Source organism: Hemicordylus capensis, chromosome 1 (genome assembly GCF_027244095.1).
Source record: "Hemicordylus capensis ecotype Gifberg chromosome 1, rHemCap1.1.pri, whole genome shotgun sequence".
Classification (NCBI taxonomy): Eukaryota; Metazoa; Chordata; class Lepidosauria; order Squamata; family Cordylidae; genus Hemicordylus; species Hemicordylus capensis.
The window spans coordinates 364,212,973-364,233,354 of NC_069657.1; the positions used below are offsets into that span (position 1 = coordinate 364,212,973).

The following is a 20,382-nucleotide window of genomic DNA, read 5'->3' on the forward strand; positions in this document are numbered from 1 at the left end:
TTGGTTAGGCATCTTCAGTTCCCATCAATTCTGGAAAACCCGGGAGCTCCTAGATGTATCTTGAATGACCAGACCCTGTATGTGTATATAAATGTAATCTGTATTCAGTAGACAAGAAAGGAGGAGATGCCTTCCTGGTTTTTAGTCACAGAATGTTTGCTGCTGCTCAGCATTCTGCACCTGTATATATTAAAAGCTGCCTTGTACAAATCAGAGCATTGGTCCATGTACCAAGGACTATTAGCTGTGACTGGCAGTGGCAGCGGGCCGCAGAGCTGCCTCTGTGGGGTTCTGGAGGAAGGCTTTACATAGCCTGCTTCTTTAGTTCCCTGACTGACACATCACTATTTCTATCAGTATTTTTAGATAAGTCTGTATCACCATGACAAGACTTTGAGGAACCAGTTTCCTGCCAATGTCTTTGGTATGCCCATGCAAACAAGTAACCCTTTGTTAGGCTGTGATCATACTCTGAGGGTAACTATCCTGTCAGCAATTATTCCTGTAAACAGACTGTGGGGAGGAGTGTTTGTGGGCAAGCTTGTGTGGGCTGCAAACCCAACAAGCACACACTCTCCCTTGTTCATATGAGCACTTGCTCATAGTGAATTCAGCCCTTGGGGTGAAGAAAAACTGGCATGTTTTCAAACTGTGAATTTATTTTCCTTTTATTTAAAAAGTACCACCCCCACCCCCACCAACTCACCCTGATAATCTCCCTTTCATAATTGAATAGACAACCCTTTTCTCTTAATGCAGGGGGGAAGTCCATCTTATTCATTTGTTTCTCCTTCACCCTCCATGGGGACTCTCCTCTTCTCTGAGAAGCAAGTATCCCTTTTTCTTGGAAAGCACTAGGTCCACATGAGAGACTCATTGTATATGCATGGTGGGAACATTGCAATGGTGATAGAAGAATGATGGCAACAAGTACAGTGACAGCGGACAGTTGACAAGAATACAATGGATGGGAAGAGGCAGCGGAAAACAACCAACAGAAGTATCTGAATCTCTTCTCCAAACCTATTTTGTGAGCAGATTTGGGGTTTCAGACCTGATTGTCAAATTTGACTTATCCCTGTTTAGGTAACCTTAACGTAGAGCTATCAACACTACATAAATGTTGTGGACTGGCCATACATTTTTGAGAGCTTTCTCCATAATAGGTAGAACACTTATTATGGACAAAGTTTGTTCCCCTTTTTTTGTGAAGACAAAATTGTGTGTCTGAACAAACCACAAACAGTTTTGACTTATTTATCAAAAACATTTTTTTAATAGCTTCTGGAGATAGCAAAGAGCAACATCAAATCTGCTCTAAAACAATAAAAAAGAAATAAAATGAAGTTATTTTTTGAGAAATATAATGGGCTTGTTCTCACAACCATAGGGCGTCGGGAAGGTACACTCCTACTTTGTGCCTCCCAGACAACCAAAGTCTCTCTGGGCTCTGCAGTTTGCATACCTACACGGCTGCTGCAGTGGCATTCTCCATTGCTGAAATTGGGGGCTGGGGCCTCCACATATCCCACAATGCATTGTGGGAGCAGCAGAGAGGCAACCCTCAGTACAACAATTCTCCTCTCCCTGGTCCCACTTTCCACAAAACTCTATGGGGCGATTCTCACGATCAACAAAAATCGGGCTAGCAGAGGCTAGCCCGATTTTTGTTGACTGTAAGAACCACTGGGCTCGCAGCCGAGCCCAGTGGTTCTTGAGCGGGTAACCCGTTCGAGAACCCCTGCTAAAAGGCAGGTTTGCAGAGCGAGCACTCCAGCAAACCTGCTTTTTAGGATCATGAGTAGCTGTAGCGTGCCTTCACGCTGTGCCTACTCATGAGTAGACCCCCCAGCCAGGAGGCAAAAAGCCACCTCCCGGCTCCGGGGGTCTCCCCAGTATGCCCTGCGCACTCACGCAGGGCATAGGAAACATAGGAAGCTGCCATATACTGAGTCAGAGCACGGCCCCCGCTCCCCCCACCCCACGGCTCCGTCACGGAGCCGGCCTCCGTGTGGGAGGCCGATCCGGCCACCCAGGGCTCCCTGCCCACTCATCTGCGGGGAGAGCGGGCTTAGCCTGCTCTCCCCACAGTTGTTACAAAAGTGGGTTTCACGGATCGTGAGACGCGCCTCTATGATAAACATGGCTGCTGGCAGCCCAGGAACAGTTTAAATAGTGCTGGCTCACAGACGACAAAGGTAGGATAGCTCTTTTCTTGTCCTACCTCTCTTTAAACCTGGGTAAACAGATCTGGGCTTTCCAGATTTGGAACTTCTGGGTTGGGAGGACTACCGGTTCCTGGATTAACCCCTTCATACCTAGGTATCTGTGGCTGTGAGAACAACTCTAATATATTCTATTATTCTGTTTGTCGTACCCATTGTAAATACTGAAAAATCACCACAGGCTAAGTGGCTATAATGACCATTAGGGATTAGTAATTTGCTTTCTAATGCAAGACTTGATAAATAAAATCATGTAATGCATTGTGCTCATTATGAAGCCCTTTAAGCCCCTTGGTTTCCTACTGATTTTGCCCCTCTGGTGCAACAAACAGCTGGACTGTTCATAAGTTGCCAGGTTAAGAGGTAGCAACCCTAACTTAAAGCCATGTACACAGCTGTAGTATCGCTATAACTGTTCTCTAGTGCTTCGTCCTGAAAATGGTTCATGTGTCTCCATCCAATCTCATAGTTTTATGCTGCTTAAGATCTAGGTGCAATTGTTGAAGTACGTCAGTGAAAGGGTGGCTACAGATGCAATACATAAAGTGTTTGCCTTGAAAGCTAGTTCAGTGGCCTGCAGCCTTCAGCTTAATTGCTATAAAAAATGTAGCTGCACCTTCATTTCCAAACTGTAATCCATTTTATATTGAGACAGGCTTTGTGTAATTATGACAATGTCCTAATATTATATTCTGATAGTAATCATACATGGTAGCAAACAAATATTTCAAGAGAGATGTTGCTCATTTGCATGAGTTATTTCATCAACCCTTGACTCGTTTTGTGGTTGAGCTGAAATGCCATTATCTATCTATCTATCTATCTATCTATCTATCTATCTATCTATCTATCTATCTATCTTTATTCATTTATTTATTTATTTATTTATTTATTCATTCATTCATTCATTCATTCATTTATTCATTTATTCTATTAGATTTATAAACTGCCTAATAAAAGCTCTCTAGGCAGCTTACATAAAATTTAAAAAATTTTTTAGAAACAACCAACAATTAAAAGAAATAAAAATAATTAAAACATGAACGATGGCAATCTCATTAAGGCCTTTCAGTGAGTTAATGTTAATGGGTTGAATGCTGTGATCTGAGAGGACTGCTTCAATCACTATCAGTACTACCGGAAGTTAACCTTGTGTCTAAAAGTGCACCATGAAAGGCATTTTATTCAGGAGCAATGTGTCGACACCACACTCCGGCTGTTGGAAGCAGTGCTGCAGCCATGCCTGGCCTTTTGGGAAGTGGGTGTGGTGCCCGGAAAAGTGCAAGGGCAGTAGAAGAGCAGGTAAGGACCTGCTTTGTAAGAGAACCAATCCCCGCCCCGCCGAACCAGTTCAAATGTGGGTGCCTGAGCCAGTTCAGCACTTCTAAGGTGCTGAACTGGTTTGGGCACATCCCCCCCCCACCCCGGTGCCAAGAACGCTGGGTGCCACCACTGAGCATGCTACCCTGCACTGGCCACAGCCCTTCCACCTGCACCAGCATGCCTCTGAAGTAGGTTTTGCCAGCAAAGGGCAGAGGTATGCAGCCCATCTAGCCTGCAGGTGCTGACTTCTCTAGCCTGGGTGCTTCTTTCCTCTCCCTCACAAACAGGGCCTGCATTCGTGTGCTGACACAGGGATAAAGGGCATGGCCAACATGGCAGCAACAGGGGGCATGGCACCCACCCTCACATCCTGTTCCAGGGCCGCTGCCAATCTTCCTATGTCCATCGAAGAATTCAAAATGACTGCTTAAATCCACATTTTGTCCCAGCAGCAATGCTAATTTCTGTGAACCAAATGCTTCTTAATCTAATGGAAACATTGAGACCTAAATTACATGAAAATTCAGGGTACTCTCTTGAGATGCCGCTAATGAATATTTTTGCCATTTATTTTCTAACAAATACTATTAAGAAGACATTTCCAAAAGACAACATCGAGTGGATAATTGCTGAATGGGATGGGACAGATGCCTAGTGCTGATCTTTCCCCTTAAATTTCTATGTGTTGCAAAGAGGGAGTGGAAAGATCATTTACAGTATCTCTTTATTATGCAAAGAAAGAATATCTTGCTTCGCCATTAAAGAAACCAAGGAGTGGTAGCAGGAAAATAAGATGCCATTTTCAAGAAGGATATGCAAAATTGAAGCTAGTCTTTTTTTCATCCTATATAGAAATACAGATTTAAAATGGAATCTCTAACACTCATTTACTAGTAAAATAATACATGCTGTTTCTCTGCAGTTAGAGATTTATCAACGCTGGGGAAAAGCTTCATTTTTGCATCAAAATGCTCCCTGCGAGGAACATGAGATGCCAGCCAGAGGAAGACAGAGATTCCTATGGAGTTGTGTCATTTGGCTCAATGGCCATAGTGCTAGTTTTGGAGAGCTTCAGAAATCAGCCTTGATGAAAGCATAGCAAGTACGGAACCATATGGGTATTTAGTACTTCAGTCAAGGCACCTGTGCAAAGATATTGCCATAGATTAAGGGTGTCGAACTGCAGCCCTCCATCTGTTTTTGGCCTACAACACCCATCATCCCTGGCTACAGACCACTGTGACTGGGGACTATGGGAGCTGCAGGCCAAAAACAGCTGGAGGGCTGCAATTTGACACTCTGCCATAGAGTGGTGTAGGGTGTTTTATTTTTGTTTTTTTTAAAATCACATTGTAGTGGAATCAGAAAAACAGTAGTCAGGGCTTAACAAAACATGTAAATACATTCAGGTTTTGGGCTTTATTCACATGCTGCTACCAAAGTGAGCAGAATCATCAAATATCGGGAGTGGGGGATGGTTCTAGGGCTATATTCTTTCAGCTTGCTGTAAATGTTATTGATATAGCCAATTTAAAAAAAAACAAAAAACCACTGGCTGACATGATGTGCAATGTTACAGAGCCATAGTGTTGCACCCTTTGGGGCTGCAGCAGACCCCTAATGCAGCCCTGAAGCTGTCAAGAATGGGCAATAGCACAAGCCGTGCTTCTACAGTTCTCCCCATTTTTATGAATGGGGGAAACTGCAGAAGAGCTGCTTGCACTCCTGCCTGTTCTTAACAGCATTGGGGCTTCCTTAGGAGTCTGCAGCATCCCCAGGCCACGGTGTTACAGCTCCATAACGCTGTGCATCATGTCAGCCCACAGAAATTTAACAACTTCCTAGGAGATGAGGGAAAGGGGAGGAACTGTTTGATATTTCTGTTGCATTTGTCTGGGTCCCCCCACCCAAGCTTTTAAACTTTTAAAATAGAGTCTCAGAAGTGCATATTTTTGCACATAAGTGGTAGATTTAGGTTGCTGTTGCCTTCACAGTGAGGATGTTTAAGTACAGTTGAAAACAATAGGATTTTAGCAGCCTAACTGTGCAGAAGGTTGGAGCTGTAAGTAGTCTTATAGGATGCAGTCAACTTACAAAAACTGGTCTGACTTCAAATAGCTTTTAATCAATGGCTTCAAAAAATAAATAAAGAGGGAGAACTAGTGTATTGTAGTAGTAAAGAGTCCAATCTCATCTCTGCTGTTAACTAACTAGGTGACCTTAGAGAAGCCACCACCACCCTCCGCCCCAGCTACAGTACAGGGAGAATAACTGTTATCTTACTGGGCTGTTAAGGATTACAAGCTCATTCATGTTAAATGCTTTGAACACTCAAAACACTTAGCATAGAAATGCTAAGTAATACAATTAAATGAAAACCTAATTTGTCTACCAGTAGTCTATATAGGACCCCCTTAGAAGAGAAACAGTCAGCAATCTGTGCTTGATATGTAATGTATTCCATGCATGTGTGGGTGGGTATGTGGTTAATATTTATCTTTGGTATTTTGGGATGTGTAAGAAAGACCAAAAGCTCAACTGGTGTAAACCAGCAAAGTTGTACAATTCAGTAGAAGTTTTCTGATTTACAAGATGAAGATTTGTCCCATATATTCTCATCTTTGGGTAGAAAGTTCAATTACTGTCACTGCTATTCATGATTTAGAACTTTTTGTAAAGATCTCAAGTAAAGGAGAACCTTGGTGATATGAACCCTAGAGACAAACCCCGAGCAAGCAATCAACCAAAGGCATTCTTTTGTGCCTTTGGTTTCGTGCCTCAGCCACCCAGGGAATAGTTATCAGCTTGACATGAGCTTTTCCAACCAATCTGTTTGAAGCTTCAGCATGAGAAGGTTGATGCATGCAGTCAGGAAAGGTGAATAAAAAAATCATCAACCTCTCATGGAAATCCCATTGGGGCTGTTGAAATGATAAAAAGAGAAGATGGGTAGAACTGGGGGGGTGAACAATTGTAGGAAAAGCACAGAGTGGCTGAAAACCCTTCAGCATGAAAAGGGGAGTTGCATTTTGATGTTATGTAGCAGCACTTCTGTTTCAAGGGGTTCATAAACACTGAAGTTCTGCTGTAGAAGCTTTGCTCTTTTGAAATCTGAAAAGCAAATGTGTTTGTGTATGCAGAGGACTTCCTCCTTTAGCCTTGGAGCAGCCAATTTTCTTTCAGAGATAACGAGTCAGTTCCAATCAACCATTGTACATCTTTTGAAGGATTGTGATATTTCTGCTTCCCGTGCACATCTATAGATGTGATGCCTCTCACACAGATTCATTCCATAGTGGCAGAGCCATATTATCTCCCTCTCATGGTTCAGCCCGTACATCATTTCAGTCCTGAAGAGCAGCTGAGACATCTGAGGGCTCCTTCAAACCTAGGGTCAAAGGATGTTCACATAAATCAAATCAAATCATCTTTATTACATTTCCAAGACCAGCATAAGATAGTGCACAATTAAAAGCAAACTATGGAACCAAAAAACTATGTTACTTTAAAATTACGACTCTAATACTATAAAACTATAATATAATATTAAAAGGCTGCCAACCTTAAAAGAAGAGAGTAGCTATGAAATTATTAAAATTATAAGCATATAAATGTGGAATATATAAAATACAAAAGGCAGTGGCTAAAACAGAGTATAGCAAATAAATCATCTAAACAGGAACACTAAAAATAATAGTAGAATCAACTATATTAAAAACTATGCATAGCTGATGCAAGGCAATGGCCTAGCAGTCATGGCCTGGCAGATCGTACACGCCGCCACACAGAACTTGGCAGTGTTCAGGGCACACCTAGCTCATTTTGGTGCCCAGGCTGCCCCCGGAGTGAGGCCCCCCAAAACCTACTGGGAGGGGCCTGCCGCGCCGAACCTTCTTCGTTGTTGGCTTTTCCGATTTCAGCCATCGTGCGGCCAAGGAGTGGCTACTGGGGGATCAGCCAAGCAGTCCTTTCCCCTCCCCCAGCAGCATGGCTTGCGACGATCTCCCTCCATTGCGCAGGCACACCTCACAGTTAGCAAGATATGCTGGGCTGAGCGGACAGGACCAGCGTCACTCCAGCCGCCGGGGGGTGGGGGAGAAGGATGGCTCAGATGACCCCCTTGGCAGCCACCCTTCGGCCACACAGTGGCTGAAATGTTTTTTTAAAACACAATGGAGGTTTGGCACGGCGGGTGCAGGGTGGCTTCAGGAGGCCCCGCTGGACCTTGGAGGCCACGGACTGGGCCATTCAGGAACTGCAGATAGGCAAAAATCACCTATATTTCACCAAATCACCTATATTGCTTGCCGAGTATAAAGAAACTGGGTTTCTAAGACCCATCTGCGGATACATGAAAATTCACTCTGTGGATAACAAGGGTCTCCTGCATTCATATGGCACTTTTAAAGATACACAATCTTTAGCTCATTCAACATCACAAAGAGTCCTGGGAGCGGTTATTGTTCCCATTTTGCATAGGAGTAAGTGAGGCTAGAAGATGACGACTTGCTCACAGATACCCACCTCATTGATAGTTTGACACATATGCCCGTATAAACTATCCACTAGCTCACACTGGCTCACTAGTATAATAAAACACAGTTATATTAGAAGCTGCTGCTCGTGTTACATTTTCCATGGAGATGAAGCACCATGGTTTACGTTGGAACTGGCCCAGTGTCCTCAACCTTTGTGGCTTCATTATATAATGTAAAAGAAGTATTCTTGCCTTCTCAGAATAACTTCATTCTGCTTTATTCACTGAGAAAGAAGTAGCAAATGCCAGACATATTCACCAAGTAGCATTTGCGAGTGGAGAAATTAGCTCATTTTTCATTGTATTTCTTTCCTTGCAGCTGGAACTTCTTGAAGCTGAACCCACACCACTGCCGTGAGTGACAGGGTCCCCTGCTGTGTAGCAAGCATAAGTCAGTGCTGCTGCGCAGCTGCATTATTTGCTGTGGGAATGTCAGGAGACTGATTTTGCCCTCTCTTACTCCCACCCCCTGCCCCAGCCTAAGGCGAGTGCCTCCTTTTAACATCCATCAGAACAATTTGTCTCTGTGGCAAATTGCCACTCCATGCTTTGGAATCAAATATCTTCACAATAGAGTAAGGCAAGATAAGGATTTTATATCCATTCTCCAGTGCACTAAAATATAGCCACCCAAGAATGTACGTGCTGTCACAAAGTATGGTCCTGGAATTAGATAGCCCTACCCTAAACCAAATCAAAATTACAGTAGAACTTAATTACTTAATAGAAGAGCAGAAGTATATTTAGTACATTTGTATCTAGGGGTTTTAAATAATTCTTTTATGTATGGGTATATTGTTGTGCAGGATGTTTTTTCTTCATAAAAATATTTCCAGCACATATTGACAGGGGGGTGGGGGTGGGAAAGATTGTACAAGATAGCTGTTGTAAGAAGACAGATCTAAGCTACCTCTAAAATTCAATGAAAAGAAACAAAGAAAAGATTTCCTTTTAGCTGAGATTGAAGTCATCATGTAGAAGTCATTAGGGACATACGAACCAAAGTCGAGCTAGTTCACCATCAAACCAGGCTGGCTTAAGGCTCACCCTCAAGCCGGACAGGGCCCGGTTTGGCTCAACCTAGAGCCAATCCCAACCCCATCCGGCTCAGGGGTTCTAAGTAAAAAAATTTTTTACTTATTACCCCTGTGACCTGGGCATGTGAGAATAGTCAGTGTGCCTGCACAGCAGCCTTCAAAATGGCCACTGCGAGCTGGGAGAAGGTCAAAGAAGACCGGGGGGAGGCTAGCAGGGGGAGGGGAGCCTTCTGAGACTCCCCTGCATGGCCACAGCAGCACCCCCTGGAGGCTGGGTGAGTTTTAATATTTATTTACTTACTTACTTAGAACTCCAAACCAGCTTGAACTTGAGCTGAGCCAGGGTTCTAGTTTGGGGACACAAAACAGGTGTGAGTCCAATCTGGACTCGAACTGAACTGGGCAAACCAGTATTGTGCACACCCCTAGAAGTCATCCATTTCTCTAGCAACAAGATTTCATCAAATAATGTTAACAGAAAGGAGCATCAGTATTCTGCACTGACTTAGAAGCCATCATTCTCTACACATGTGCAAATATATGAACTACAAAACCATAGAATTTTCTGTTTGGAGAAGTGGATGACATATGAGCATCAGCTGGACAAGCTGCTGTGTGATGCTAATTTTGGGTATCAAAAGAAGATAACCCTTGTAAGTTTTGTAAATAGCATTGTAAATACTTGTACAGTGCTAAAGAATTGGCCATGAAATATGTGGTGGTGTTGCACTTTTTCAAAGCACATCCACCCAACTGGGCTATGTCCCACACACATAATTCAAACAGACCCTTCTGTTCTGAAGGTTCTTTCTATATTTGGTCATAACAGATAGTATACATTATCTCTGTAACAAGACATGTAAAATAGAGGGGTGTGTGTTCACCTAGTTAAACCTACAAAGTATTTACACATTAGTTTTTGGCACAGTTTAGAAAATGGATTTCCTAATTAGCAAGTGGGAAAGTATACATTTCTTTTTAAACTAGATGGCAGTTTCATGTACATAGTCATACTATATAAAATTTTCCTATTCCATTAACAATGCCATTGTCTGCATCTCTGTTTTATGATAGCAACTAGCATAATTAACAGCTTCAAAAAAATTACCATTTTTTTGTAATTACTGTAATAATCGTACAGATAATGTGCAGTTGTATAACATTTTCTACTTGTTGTTTAGTGTATGCTGTAATTAAATGGTCAACAACTACCCAGGAAGCAAAAAGCACTTAGGTGAATTTGTGTGCATTGTAAAGAAAATCATACCCATTGCTTTCCTTGTTTTATTTTAGTGTCTACTGCTGCATTTTCATTGCTGCTTTGATGTTAAATTATGTAAGTAGTACTTGTTTCATGTTAAAAATATTTTTGTCAAGAAGGGAAGTCAACTCCTCATTTGGAGTGCAGAGATGGAGCTAAATAAGTGACATCAGTTTACATTAGATCTTTGTATCCATATGCATGAGGGATATGTGTACAAAAAAGTGCCTTAGTTTCTCTTATGACTCAAATCTCTTTTGAAACCATGCTTTTATTAGCCAATGGCAGACCACACTTATGTTGTTATATAATTGGTGGTGGTGGTGGTGGTAGTCTTGATTTTATTATCAACTGTTTTTACTTATTCCTTTTAGAACAAAATGATTCATTACAACTGAACATACCCACCAACCAGCAGGCTACCAAACTAGTTCCTGCCCCACCTCAACCCTCACTACAACTCTTAGAGAAGCTAACTCAAAAGCATTTGGCTCAGCAACAGCATTTGGCTCAATTCAGACTTCAAAAGGAAAAAAGAGCAAATCAAAGGGGATGAAAATTTAACAAACTGAATCAAAAGGGTGGGGGAAGAAGTCAGAAAATGAATAAAAGGCAAAAGTAAAAGTTTGAAAGGGATTTCAGAAAAGAGCATCCACCAAATGTAAGAAATACTACTACTACTTATATACTGCTTTTCAACAAAGGTTCTTAAAGCAGTTTACACAGAAAAATGAACAAATAATAAATCAGATGGTTTCCTATCCTATAAGGGCTCACCATCTAAAAATAGACTTAAGGTGGACATCAGCAACAGCCACTGGAAGGATGCTTTAATGCTGGGTTGAACAGGGACAGTTGCTCTCCTTCTGCTTAATATAAGAGATCCACAACTTTAAAAGATGTCTCTTTGCTCAGTTAGCAGGAGTGAAATAGGTTGTTACAATGCAGAGGAGTATACTGAGTGTCTGTCTAGATCAGGCCTGCTCAACTTTGGCACTCTTGCAGATGTTGGCCTATAACTCCCATAATCCCTGGCTACTGGCCACTGTGGCTGGGGATTATGGGAATTGTGGTCCAAAAACAGCTGGGGAGGCCTAAATTGAGCAGGCCTGGAATAGATCAATTCAGAAGCCAATATTAAAATAAAGATCAAATTCAATGTTTGTGAAGGTGCAGTTGAAAAACATTTTATGGGCAGGTTGATTCACACTTTATTTAGCAGATGTAGTGGAGGTACACATCCATAACAAACACACAGGGACACTCAGCAGGCACACACACAAAAGTGAGCTGTGATTGGCCATGATACGTGCATTCACCAGATATTCACAGACATGGTTTCTTTTTCCACTTCATATATCCCAGGTGTTCACTGGGAGTGGCAAACCTATTTGCTTCATAAAATGTGAATTGGTCCTACAACAAAGGATCAATAAACAGGGGAAACAGCTGTTGAAATAGAGTCGTCCTTTAGAATAGCTTCTGGGTAGTACAACAAAGTAACTTAGTCTGAATGTCTGTCTCTCTCTCTGTGTGTGTATAGTTAAATGTATATACTGCCTTTCATACATTTATCCCAAGGCAGTTTATGAGGTTGAAACCCAACAATAAAATCTATGAAACCACATTAAAACCACCGTCAATACAAACCATACAATATGAGACAGAGAAACTTTGACTAAGGGGCAAAGGCCTGAATATAAAGCAGGGTTTTTACTTGCTTCTTAACGGCACCAAGTGAAGCCAGGGAGCAGATATCCATCAGGGGTGCATTCCAGTGTCTGGGGGCAATAACAGAAAAAGCCCTGTCCCGTGTGAACAGTTGAGCCTCCTGAATCCAGAAGCAAATTGGCAGCCCGTGCAGCTCTTTCAAAATGCTTCTAATATGCTCCCAATCAGTGGCTCCGGACAGAATCCTAGCTGCCACATTTCACTCAAGTTTCCAAATATTCTTCCAAAGCAACCCCATATAAAGCACGTTGCAGTAATCAAGCTGTGGTGTGAAAAAGGCATGAGTAACCATGGCCAGATCTGCCTTCTCAAGAAAGAGGGTTATCTGGCTCACCAGCTGAAGCTCTGCAAAGTCATCCCTGGTCACCACCTCGAGCTGAGCATCAAAAAGAAGAGCTGGTCCAGCAGTACCCCCAGACTGCATGCTTGCTTTTTCAAGGGGAGTCAAGAGCCAGTCAATTTCCCTCATCCCGATTGGCTCCACTGCTGTCCAGCAGCACCTTCATCATGTCTGGATTCTATGTCAGTTTACTAGCCAGCCCATCACTGCCTCCAACCCCGGTTCAGAACATCCACTGACTTCCTAGTATCACAAGACAATGTGAGACAGAGCTGAATGTCATCTGCATATAGATATGTGACCTTAAGTTCAAGATCTGAGACATGTACAGTCTCTGGACCAAAGGTCCATAGAGGACTAACCTTTGGACTGAACACCAAATCAGTTTAGGGAAGCTCAGGAAAGAGCATTCACAATCAAATCAGGAATTATGCTCCTAATCTAAATTGGATTGGCTTCAAGATCGTCATAAATGATCAGGCCACCAGAACAAGCAAAAATGAGGCAGTCCTATTGAGAGGCGGGCTCCAGGAACACATACACTGAGGCAGCCTTAGATTTTGCCCTAAAAGAAGAAGTCCAAGAGCCTAACTTTGCAAGGCAAGATAACCATGAATGCTCAATAAAATCACAGACAGGAGAAGCAAAGGGAATAATGCAAGAGGAGCCAGCAGTTCAAAGCAACCAGTTGTGCACACAACTGATGAGAAGCCAATGCTATTTGTCTCTTAGAAGGCCTTTCTATATTGCAGGACCTCCAAAAGAAGTAACACCCTAAACCAGCTAGTCGGGACTGAGGGCACAGATGCCACAGTACAGCCTCTCCTTACAGCTGGACTTCAGGCAAGTAAGAACCTTGATTAACAGAAATCAGAGCAGCCATGAAGAGCACCAGAGAACCAGGACTTTTATCTGGATGCTGACATTTGGCCTTTGAAAATTACTGTGTGAACGTTTTGTCCAGATAAGCTAGCTCAGTTCAGTTCTGCCAGTCCCTATGACTTCTTCACAGTGATTCTTTGCTACCACACTGGCAAGCAACTGTAGCTTCTTACCTTTGGGAAGGTGTTGTATTCCATCCAGTATCTTTTATGTTTTGTTGTTTAGAAGTTTCTCCCAGTGGGGATCCTGTAAAAGTGTGTGGGGGGGGGGGGTAGGGGGGGGTAGGTTGGAGTCCAAAAGGAAGAGGGATGAGAAGGAGAAGGAGAAAATGGAGTTGTTTCTGAATAAACTCTAAGTAAAAATCTATATAAGATCACTGTATTTGAGAGAGAAGCAGCTATAAAACATAGGGTGAGTCTCTTGTTAGAAAGGGAGGGTTTTGAAGCTAAAGGAACTAACAGCGCAAACAGAGGCACTCTAACTCCCAGACCTTGGGGCCCCAGACTGTGGCCTCCAAGGTCTGGGGGGGGTCCAAATGTCTGGGGGCCTCCACCCCCCACAGCCATCCCTCGGCCACGCAGCGACTTTGCTTTTTAAAAAAAGGCACATAAATTAGCCGCAGCAGGAGACCCCCTCCCAAAAATAGGTTTGGGGGGCCTCATGGGGGGGCACCTGGTGGGGGGACCTCGTGGAAAGGCTGGTTTGGGCACCAAAATCATCTAGGTGAACCCATGAGTGCATAGCTAATCTATGAAATTCTCTGCCACAAGATATGGTGATAGCCACCAGCTGGGATGGCTTCAAAAGGGGCTTAGACAAATTCATGGAGAACAGGTCTATTAGTGGCTACTAGTCTGGTGTCTTTGGGCCACCTCCAGCCTCAGTGACAAGAAGCCTCTAAATACCAGTTGCAGGGGAGCAACAGCAAGCGACAAGGCATGCCCTTGCCTCTTGCCTGTGGGCTTCCCAGGGGCTTCTGGTGGGCCACTGTATGAAATAGGGGGCTGTACTAGATAGGCCTTGGGCCTGATCCAGCGGGGCTGTTCTTATGTTAAGGAAGAGGAGAATAGAGCTTCCTTTCTAATATCAAGAAGGGCAAAGCAGTCTAGGGATTTGCAGCAAGAAGCTAATCCACAGACAAGTGTCAGTCTTTGGTCTGGAGGTTAAACTTGAAAACCCAGTAGATACATATTCCCAAGCTATTTGGAGGCTCATTTACTTAACTGGGCCGTATTCAATCATAAGTAGCTGCCAGAAAGGAACCAATTACACATGCAAGTTTAGTACATTATTGGAAGCATCTAATTTATTGTCTAATGCCAAATGGAAACCTGGATTCGCCAAGAACAACTTGGGTAGAGAACAATCCAATTAAAGATCCTAATCTGTTCCAACATAGATCTGGAAGTTTATAAAAAATCTAAATAGGCTAAATACTCAGTGCTCATTAAACACTTATTATGGTACTCTAGAAGATGATATAATTAAAACAGAAGTTGCAGTTTCTTGCATCCATCAACTTTCACAGACACTCTTGATTACTTTAGATCATTATTTTTAAATGTCTTTTTGCATTGCATCCTCTCTCTGGTGGTTAGTCAAAGCACAAGAATCTGAAATAATCATTTGGCTTAATACAGGAATCAGTTTCAGTACATGATTCAGCACACCTTATTGAAGCTATTTATGGGAAGGCCTTGTGGCAAAGCATAAACAAACATTGTTGAACTGTGCTTTACTGAGAAGGCATGAATATTCATGGTGTAATTGCTTTACAGTAAATTATGACATTTGCTTTTTTGCATTAATAAAGAATTAACTTGACTCAAAGATGGCTTTTATTAATTTACTGTATACACTGGCAGAAACACATTAGTTCACCAGAGGCATTACTTAACATGAGGCACAGATCAGCTTCAGACATCATAGTGAACTGGTGGATCAGTGGACTGTGAAGCTAAACATGCTAATGAAAAATAGATATGGCCCACTGGGCAACTAGAAAGTTCTTTAGAGTAATCCTCACTGAGATGAATGGGAGCCTCATTTCAGTGGGTCCATGAACACTTCCTGGTGAATTGTGTCACATGCAGAGGGAGTACCATTCAGTTTCCTTCCTCAGGTAATTCACATGGATGGAATTGTAGGGTAGGAATGGCAGTTCAGCCCTCAAATAGCAAAGCAAACCAGTTTGGTGAGAGAGCAGCAAAGCAAGAGGTTTTGAGACAGTTCTTTAGTATTGAAGAACTACATGGGTTTATTTCAAAAGAAGGTTGCAAACAAATGTGGAAAAGCCTGCAGCTTATTTCAGCTGTAGCTCATTGGTTGAAGAGAGAGACCAAAACAAACAGCCATCTCTAGAGAGACAAAACGGAGACCAACACTGGAAGAACAAAAAGAGGAGGGTTCCAGCACTTTTATCCATGACCCTAACCCCGCCCCCTTCCCTGGTGGTCACTATGAGACATTGCACCTGAGAGCTGAGGCTGCCAGCGTTCTAGCTCCAAAACTCCTTCTCATCGGTTTGTGCTGCAGTCTATAAGTCCCAACTTCTCTCTCAAGGTTTTGAAATGATACCTGGGCAACGGCTTAGGTAGCACATCTGCTACCATTTGTTCACTTAGACAATACTTCAATTTTACAAGTCCTTTTTCTTGTGCATCCTGCAGAAAATGATATTTTGTTTCAATGTGTTTTGTTCTAAATTTAATTTTTCCATTTGTGAGATCTGGATACAGTTTTGAATATCCTCGAACATCTCAGTGGGTTAGGGTTTGTCTATGTTGAAATCTGCCATTAGCTTGTGCAGCCATGCCACCTCTTGACATGCTTGAGTGGCAGATACATATTCTGCCTCAGCAGATGAGAGAGCAACTATTGATTGCTCACCAACTGACTCCTCCACCATCATAAAAGAATATATAACCACTGGTTGCCTGTTCAATCATCAGCCCAGTCTTCATCCATATAACCTACTAATTTGGGTCCACTACTAGCAGGCAAAACACCTTAAGTGGTGCAGCAGGGAAATACTTGACTAACAAGCAGAAGGTTGCCTTTTCAAATTTCCGCTGCTACTATATTGGGCAGCAGCAATATAGGAAGATGCTGAATACTGCTGATACTGCTCAGGAGGAGGCAATAGTAAACCCCTCCTGTATTCTACCAAAGACAACCACAGGGCTCTGTGGGTGCCAGGAGCTGAAATCAACTTGACGGCACACTTTACCTTTACCTTTACTAGCAGGCAACTTTAATTTTAGATGGATTGTCCCTTTTAGGGACCTCCCTAGTCTCTTAGGAATGTTCAAACTGGTTTGATGTTGAACTGGTTCATTTTCAAGGATTGGGGTCAAGCTGAACCACCTGTTTGACCCCAGACTGAAACCAACACACACACACACACACACACACACAGGCCATTCGGGGTGTGTGCAAGCATTTCAATGTTTTTAATGATTTTAGTACTTACCCCCCTCTGGCCTTCCTTAGGTCAAAAATTACCCAGTTTGGGCATTCTTCAGCCCGTTGTGGGCCTTTCCCCTTATCTATGGCCATTTTGGAGGCCGCCATGCATGTGCAATGGGCCACTGTGTGGTCGGGTAATGACCCAGGCCATGACGCGAAGGGGGTTTGATTGGGGGGGGGTAAAACCAAACTGGCCCAGTCTGGTTCGGGTCCAGTTCAGACTCGAATCAAACCGGTTTTGTGCATACCCCTAGTCTCTTTACTGGGTGTCATCTTTGCTGGGTGTGCTTACTTTCCTACTCAAGATTCCCACAGATGCAGTTATATCCAGTCATGTTATCATAGCTATATGTTAAAGTTTTCCAATCGCTGTCCTGTACTCACTGTTGTCTGGCAGAAGTTCACTTTCCTCCTTCTGTTTTAGGTAACCTGTTTCCATAAGTGTACTTGTTTCTTTGGCCTCTGTAAGTCCCAAATACTCTAGTAAATCATTTATTTTCTAGTTTTGGTTAAGCAAATAGCTTCCATCCTTTTCTCTTTCTATGTGTATCTCAAGATAGTGTGAAACAGACCCAAGTTCTTTTACTTCTGTCTCACTATTCAGATGCATTATTATTTCAAGGCTGTCCTCTCTATTTTCATAACAAATTATCAGATCATCAGTGCAAGTATATAGGTCCATCTGTTGTCTTTGAGCCTTGAGTACAGGCAAGGTTCAACGTTTCCTTGGGTAAATCCTTCATTGACTAGCAACTGGTTTAATTTGGCATTCCAGGCTCTTGCAGCCTGCTTTTGTCTGTAGATACTTTTCTGCAGCTTACATACAATTTTTTTCTTTACTAGGTTCTACAGATCCTGGAGGCTGCTCCATATTAATATCTTCTTTGATGTCTCCATGAATAAATGCAGTTTTCATGTCTATTTGATCCGCTTGCATTTTCTTCGCTGCTGCAATGCTTAGGAGTGTTCTTACTGAGGTGTGTTTTGCAACAGGAACAAATGTCTTGTCATAATCTTCCCCATATATTTGCAAGAATCTCTTTGCCACCAGTCTCGCTTTGTAATGCTGGACATTTCCTTCTGCATTTTGCTTAATTTTAAAAATCCACTAGCACCTCACAGTCTTTCTTTCCTCAGGTAGCTCTGCAAGTGTCCATGTGTTATTTTTGTGCAATGACTCCATTTCTTCTTTCACAGCTTCCTTCCAGTTTTGTGTTTTAGTTGCAGGTAAGTTATCAATTTCTTTCCACATGCTTGGTATGGAATAGCCAACAAGTATTCTTTCCTCAGATCTACAGTTAAGTTTGGTCCTTCTGGCTTTTGTTATATCGGTGTATGCTTTAGATCCAAACCCTCTTATATGACTCAAAGTAGGCTTGTTGCCATGCCATAACTCATGTGGTGTTGTTCCTGTGACCTTTGTTGGCAATCTGTTTTGCAGGTAAGTAGCAGTCATCACTGCTTCTCCCCAAAATTTAGTAATCTAACCAATATCTACAAGCATTCATCTCGTCATTTCCATAAGAGAACAGTTCTTTCTTCCTGTCACTCATTTTGCTGCAGAGTATAAGGAACAGTCTTATGATGTTCAATGCCCTCCTCCTTTAGGAATCTTATGACATCATTCCCAGTGTACTCGCCACCATTTTCAGTGCAGAGGATCTGTGGCTTTCTCCCAGACTTGTTGCTCACTCTTGTAATATATTCTTTTAGTCTTTCTAGTACTTGTCCCTATTCACTCAACAGGTATGTATCTAGAACAGTCATCAATGAAAGTGAGAACATATTTATTCCCTCCTGATGTACAGCCCTGCTGGATCTGGCCCATGGCCCATCTAATCCAGCATCCTGTTTCACACAGTGGCCCACCAGATGCCTCTGGAAGCCTACAGGCAGGAGTTGAGGGCATGCCCCCCCCCTGCTGTTACTCCCCTGCAACTTGCATAGGTCCATAAACATCACTATGAATCAGATCCAAAGGATGCTGTGTTTCTCTTTCTTTGTGTGGAAGAAAAGCAGTCTGTGCTGCAGGGGGCTATTTTTAGACCCTTTAGCAAATCAAAATTTTCAGCCTGACATATCATTTTGGCATCTCTGCGGCCTAACCTTCTGTGTCACAAATTCAGACATCATTTGTGTGTGCATTCCTTCACAATTTTTGGCTTTTCAGTCACACATTCTACTTCAAACAATCCATTCTCTTATAAAACTGCTTTCATAAGCAATTCCTGTTTATGAGTAATGAACAGTTACAGTATTTAAAGAAAAGTTTACAGACTGTAGTGAACAGCCTCCCTTCCCTCTAAAGAATTAACCAGAAGTGAACCCTTGTCTTGACTGACAGGCTGGTGAACTCCAGGGATCAGCCAGTCAGCACACCTGGTGGGTAGGATCTAGAGAGCTGTTGCCCAGAAGAAGGGAGTTCTTTGTTAGGAGAAGAAGCTAGGCTGCACAGGAAGACATGTGGCCATGGAGGTTGGCTGCAGGAGAATAACTCTGCAGATCCTTGAAAGACAGGATGGCAGGAAGCTTGAATTCACATCAGGAGTTTGGTGAGTTCAAGGAAAAGGGAAGTTTCGTCTAAGGAAAGGTTTGTTTAGTCAGACTTTGCATTAGGGATGTTATATTTCTTTGGTGTGTGTACTTTTGCATATTCCTAATACTGTTCTATTACTGTTTGCCTGTAATGTAATTAAAATAAGAAACACTAGCCTATGCCCATCCTACCTAGGGTGTTGCAAAAGACTCTAAGCGTGCATTAAGGCAACCTGTTTCTGTAACCCTATTAAGTATTCTTATTAACTGTACCTAAAAGCTGAGAAAGTCTCAGACGGAAGCAGTCTGTAGGAATTGAATACAACTGTGGGGTTTTTTAGTTCCTTTCATTTTACAAGCCTCTCTGAGTTGGTTTTTAACTCAGGAAATTGGGGTGGGGGTGAAGGGGGATTTCTTTGGTTCAAACATGTCCTCAAATGTTCAGCAGCTATCAGTTTTCTCACCATGTGTAGGCTTGTACATGGAAAATTTTGTGCTTATCCAATAGAAAAAAAAAAGAGAGTTTCCCCTGGGATTCCACCCCAAGCCCAGGGAGGTTCAAGCCTAGGTGGCCAGATTTGGCTTTTAAAAAGCCAAATTCTGGCTTATGGCCCATTTGACCCACGAGTATACCCCTTAGGTTCTGGCAACCTTGGTTCAAGCTCTATTGATAAGAGGGGTGGTGGTGGCAGCATTTTGAACCTACCAATAATACAGAAGAGTTTTAGGAGAAGGCTATCCAGGTCGCTCAGCAGGGATGATTCAGCATTTCTTTCCCTCACATGATCTTGCTTTAAGACAAAGGCTGTAATCCACAACACAAACAAATGTGAAAAAGTCTGCAGCTTATTTCAGCTGTAGCTCATGGCTGAAGAGAGAGACCAAAACAAACCGCCTTGTCTGGAAAGACAAAATGGAGACTAATACTGAAAGAACAAAGAGGGGAGGAGTCCAGCACTTTTATCCATGACCCCAAAACCCCGCCCCAGCCTGTGGTCACTATGAGACATTGCAACTCAGAGCTGATGCTGCCAGGATCCTAG

General features: G+C 42.7%; 1 protein-coding gene across 3 annotated transcripts in view; it reads left to right on the forward strand.

Moving 5' to 3' along the window:
• The window catches only part of OPRM1 (opioid receptor mu 1), a 49,369-nt gene extending 34,203 nt beyond the window's left edge, over positions 1-15,166 (forward strand). For 2 of the 3 annotated variants that reach the window (XM_053293311.1, XM_053293325.1), the window contains exon 4: positions 760-15,166. In XM_053293311.1, coding sequence (XP_053149286.1) covers positions 760-858 — 99 coding nt within the window. In that variant the 3' untranslated portion in view covers positions 859-15,166. The remainder of the gene's footprint in view (positions 1-759) is intronic. The other variant, XM_053293318.1, reaches the window with a different exon arrangement.
• Positions 15,167-20,382: the final 5,216 nt, after the last annotated feature.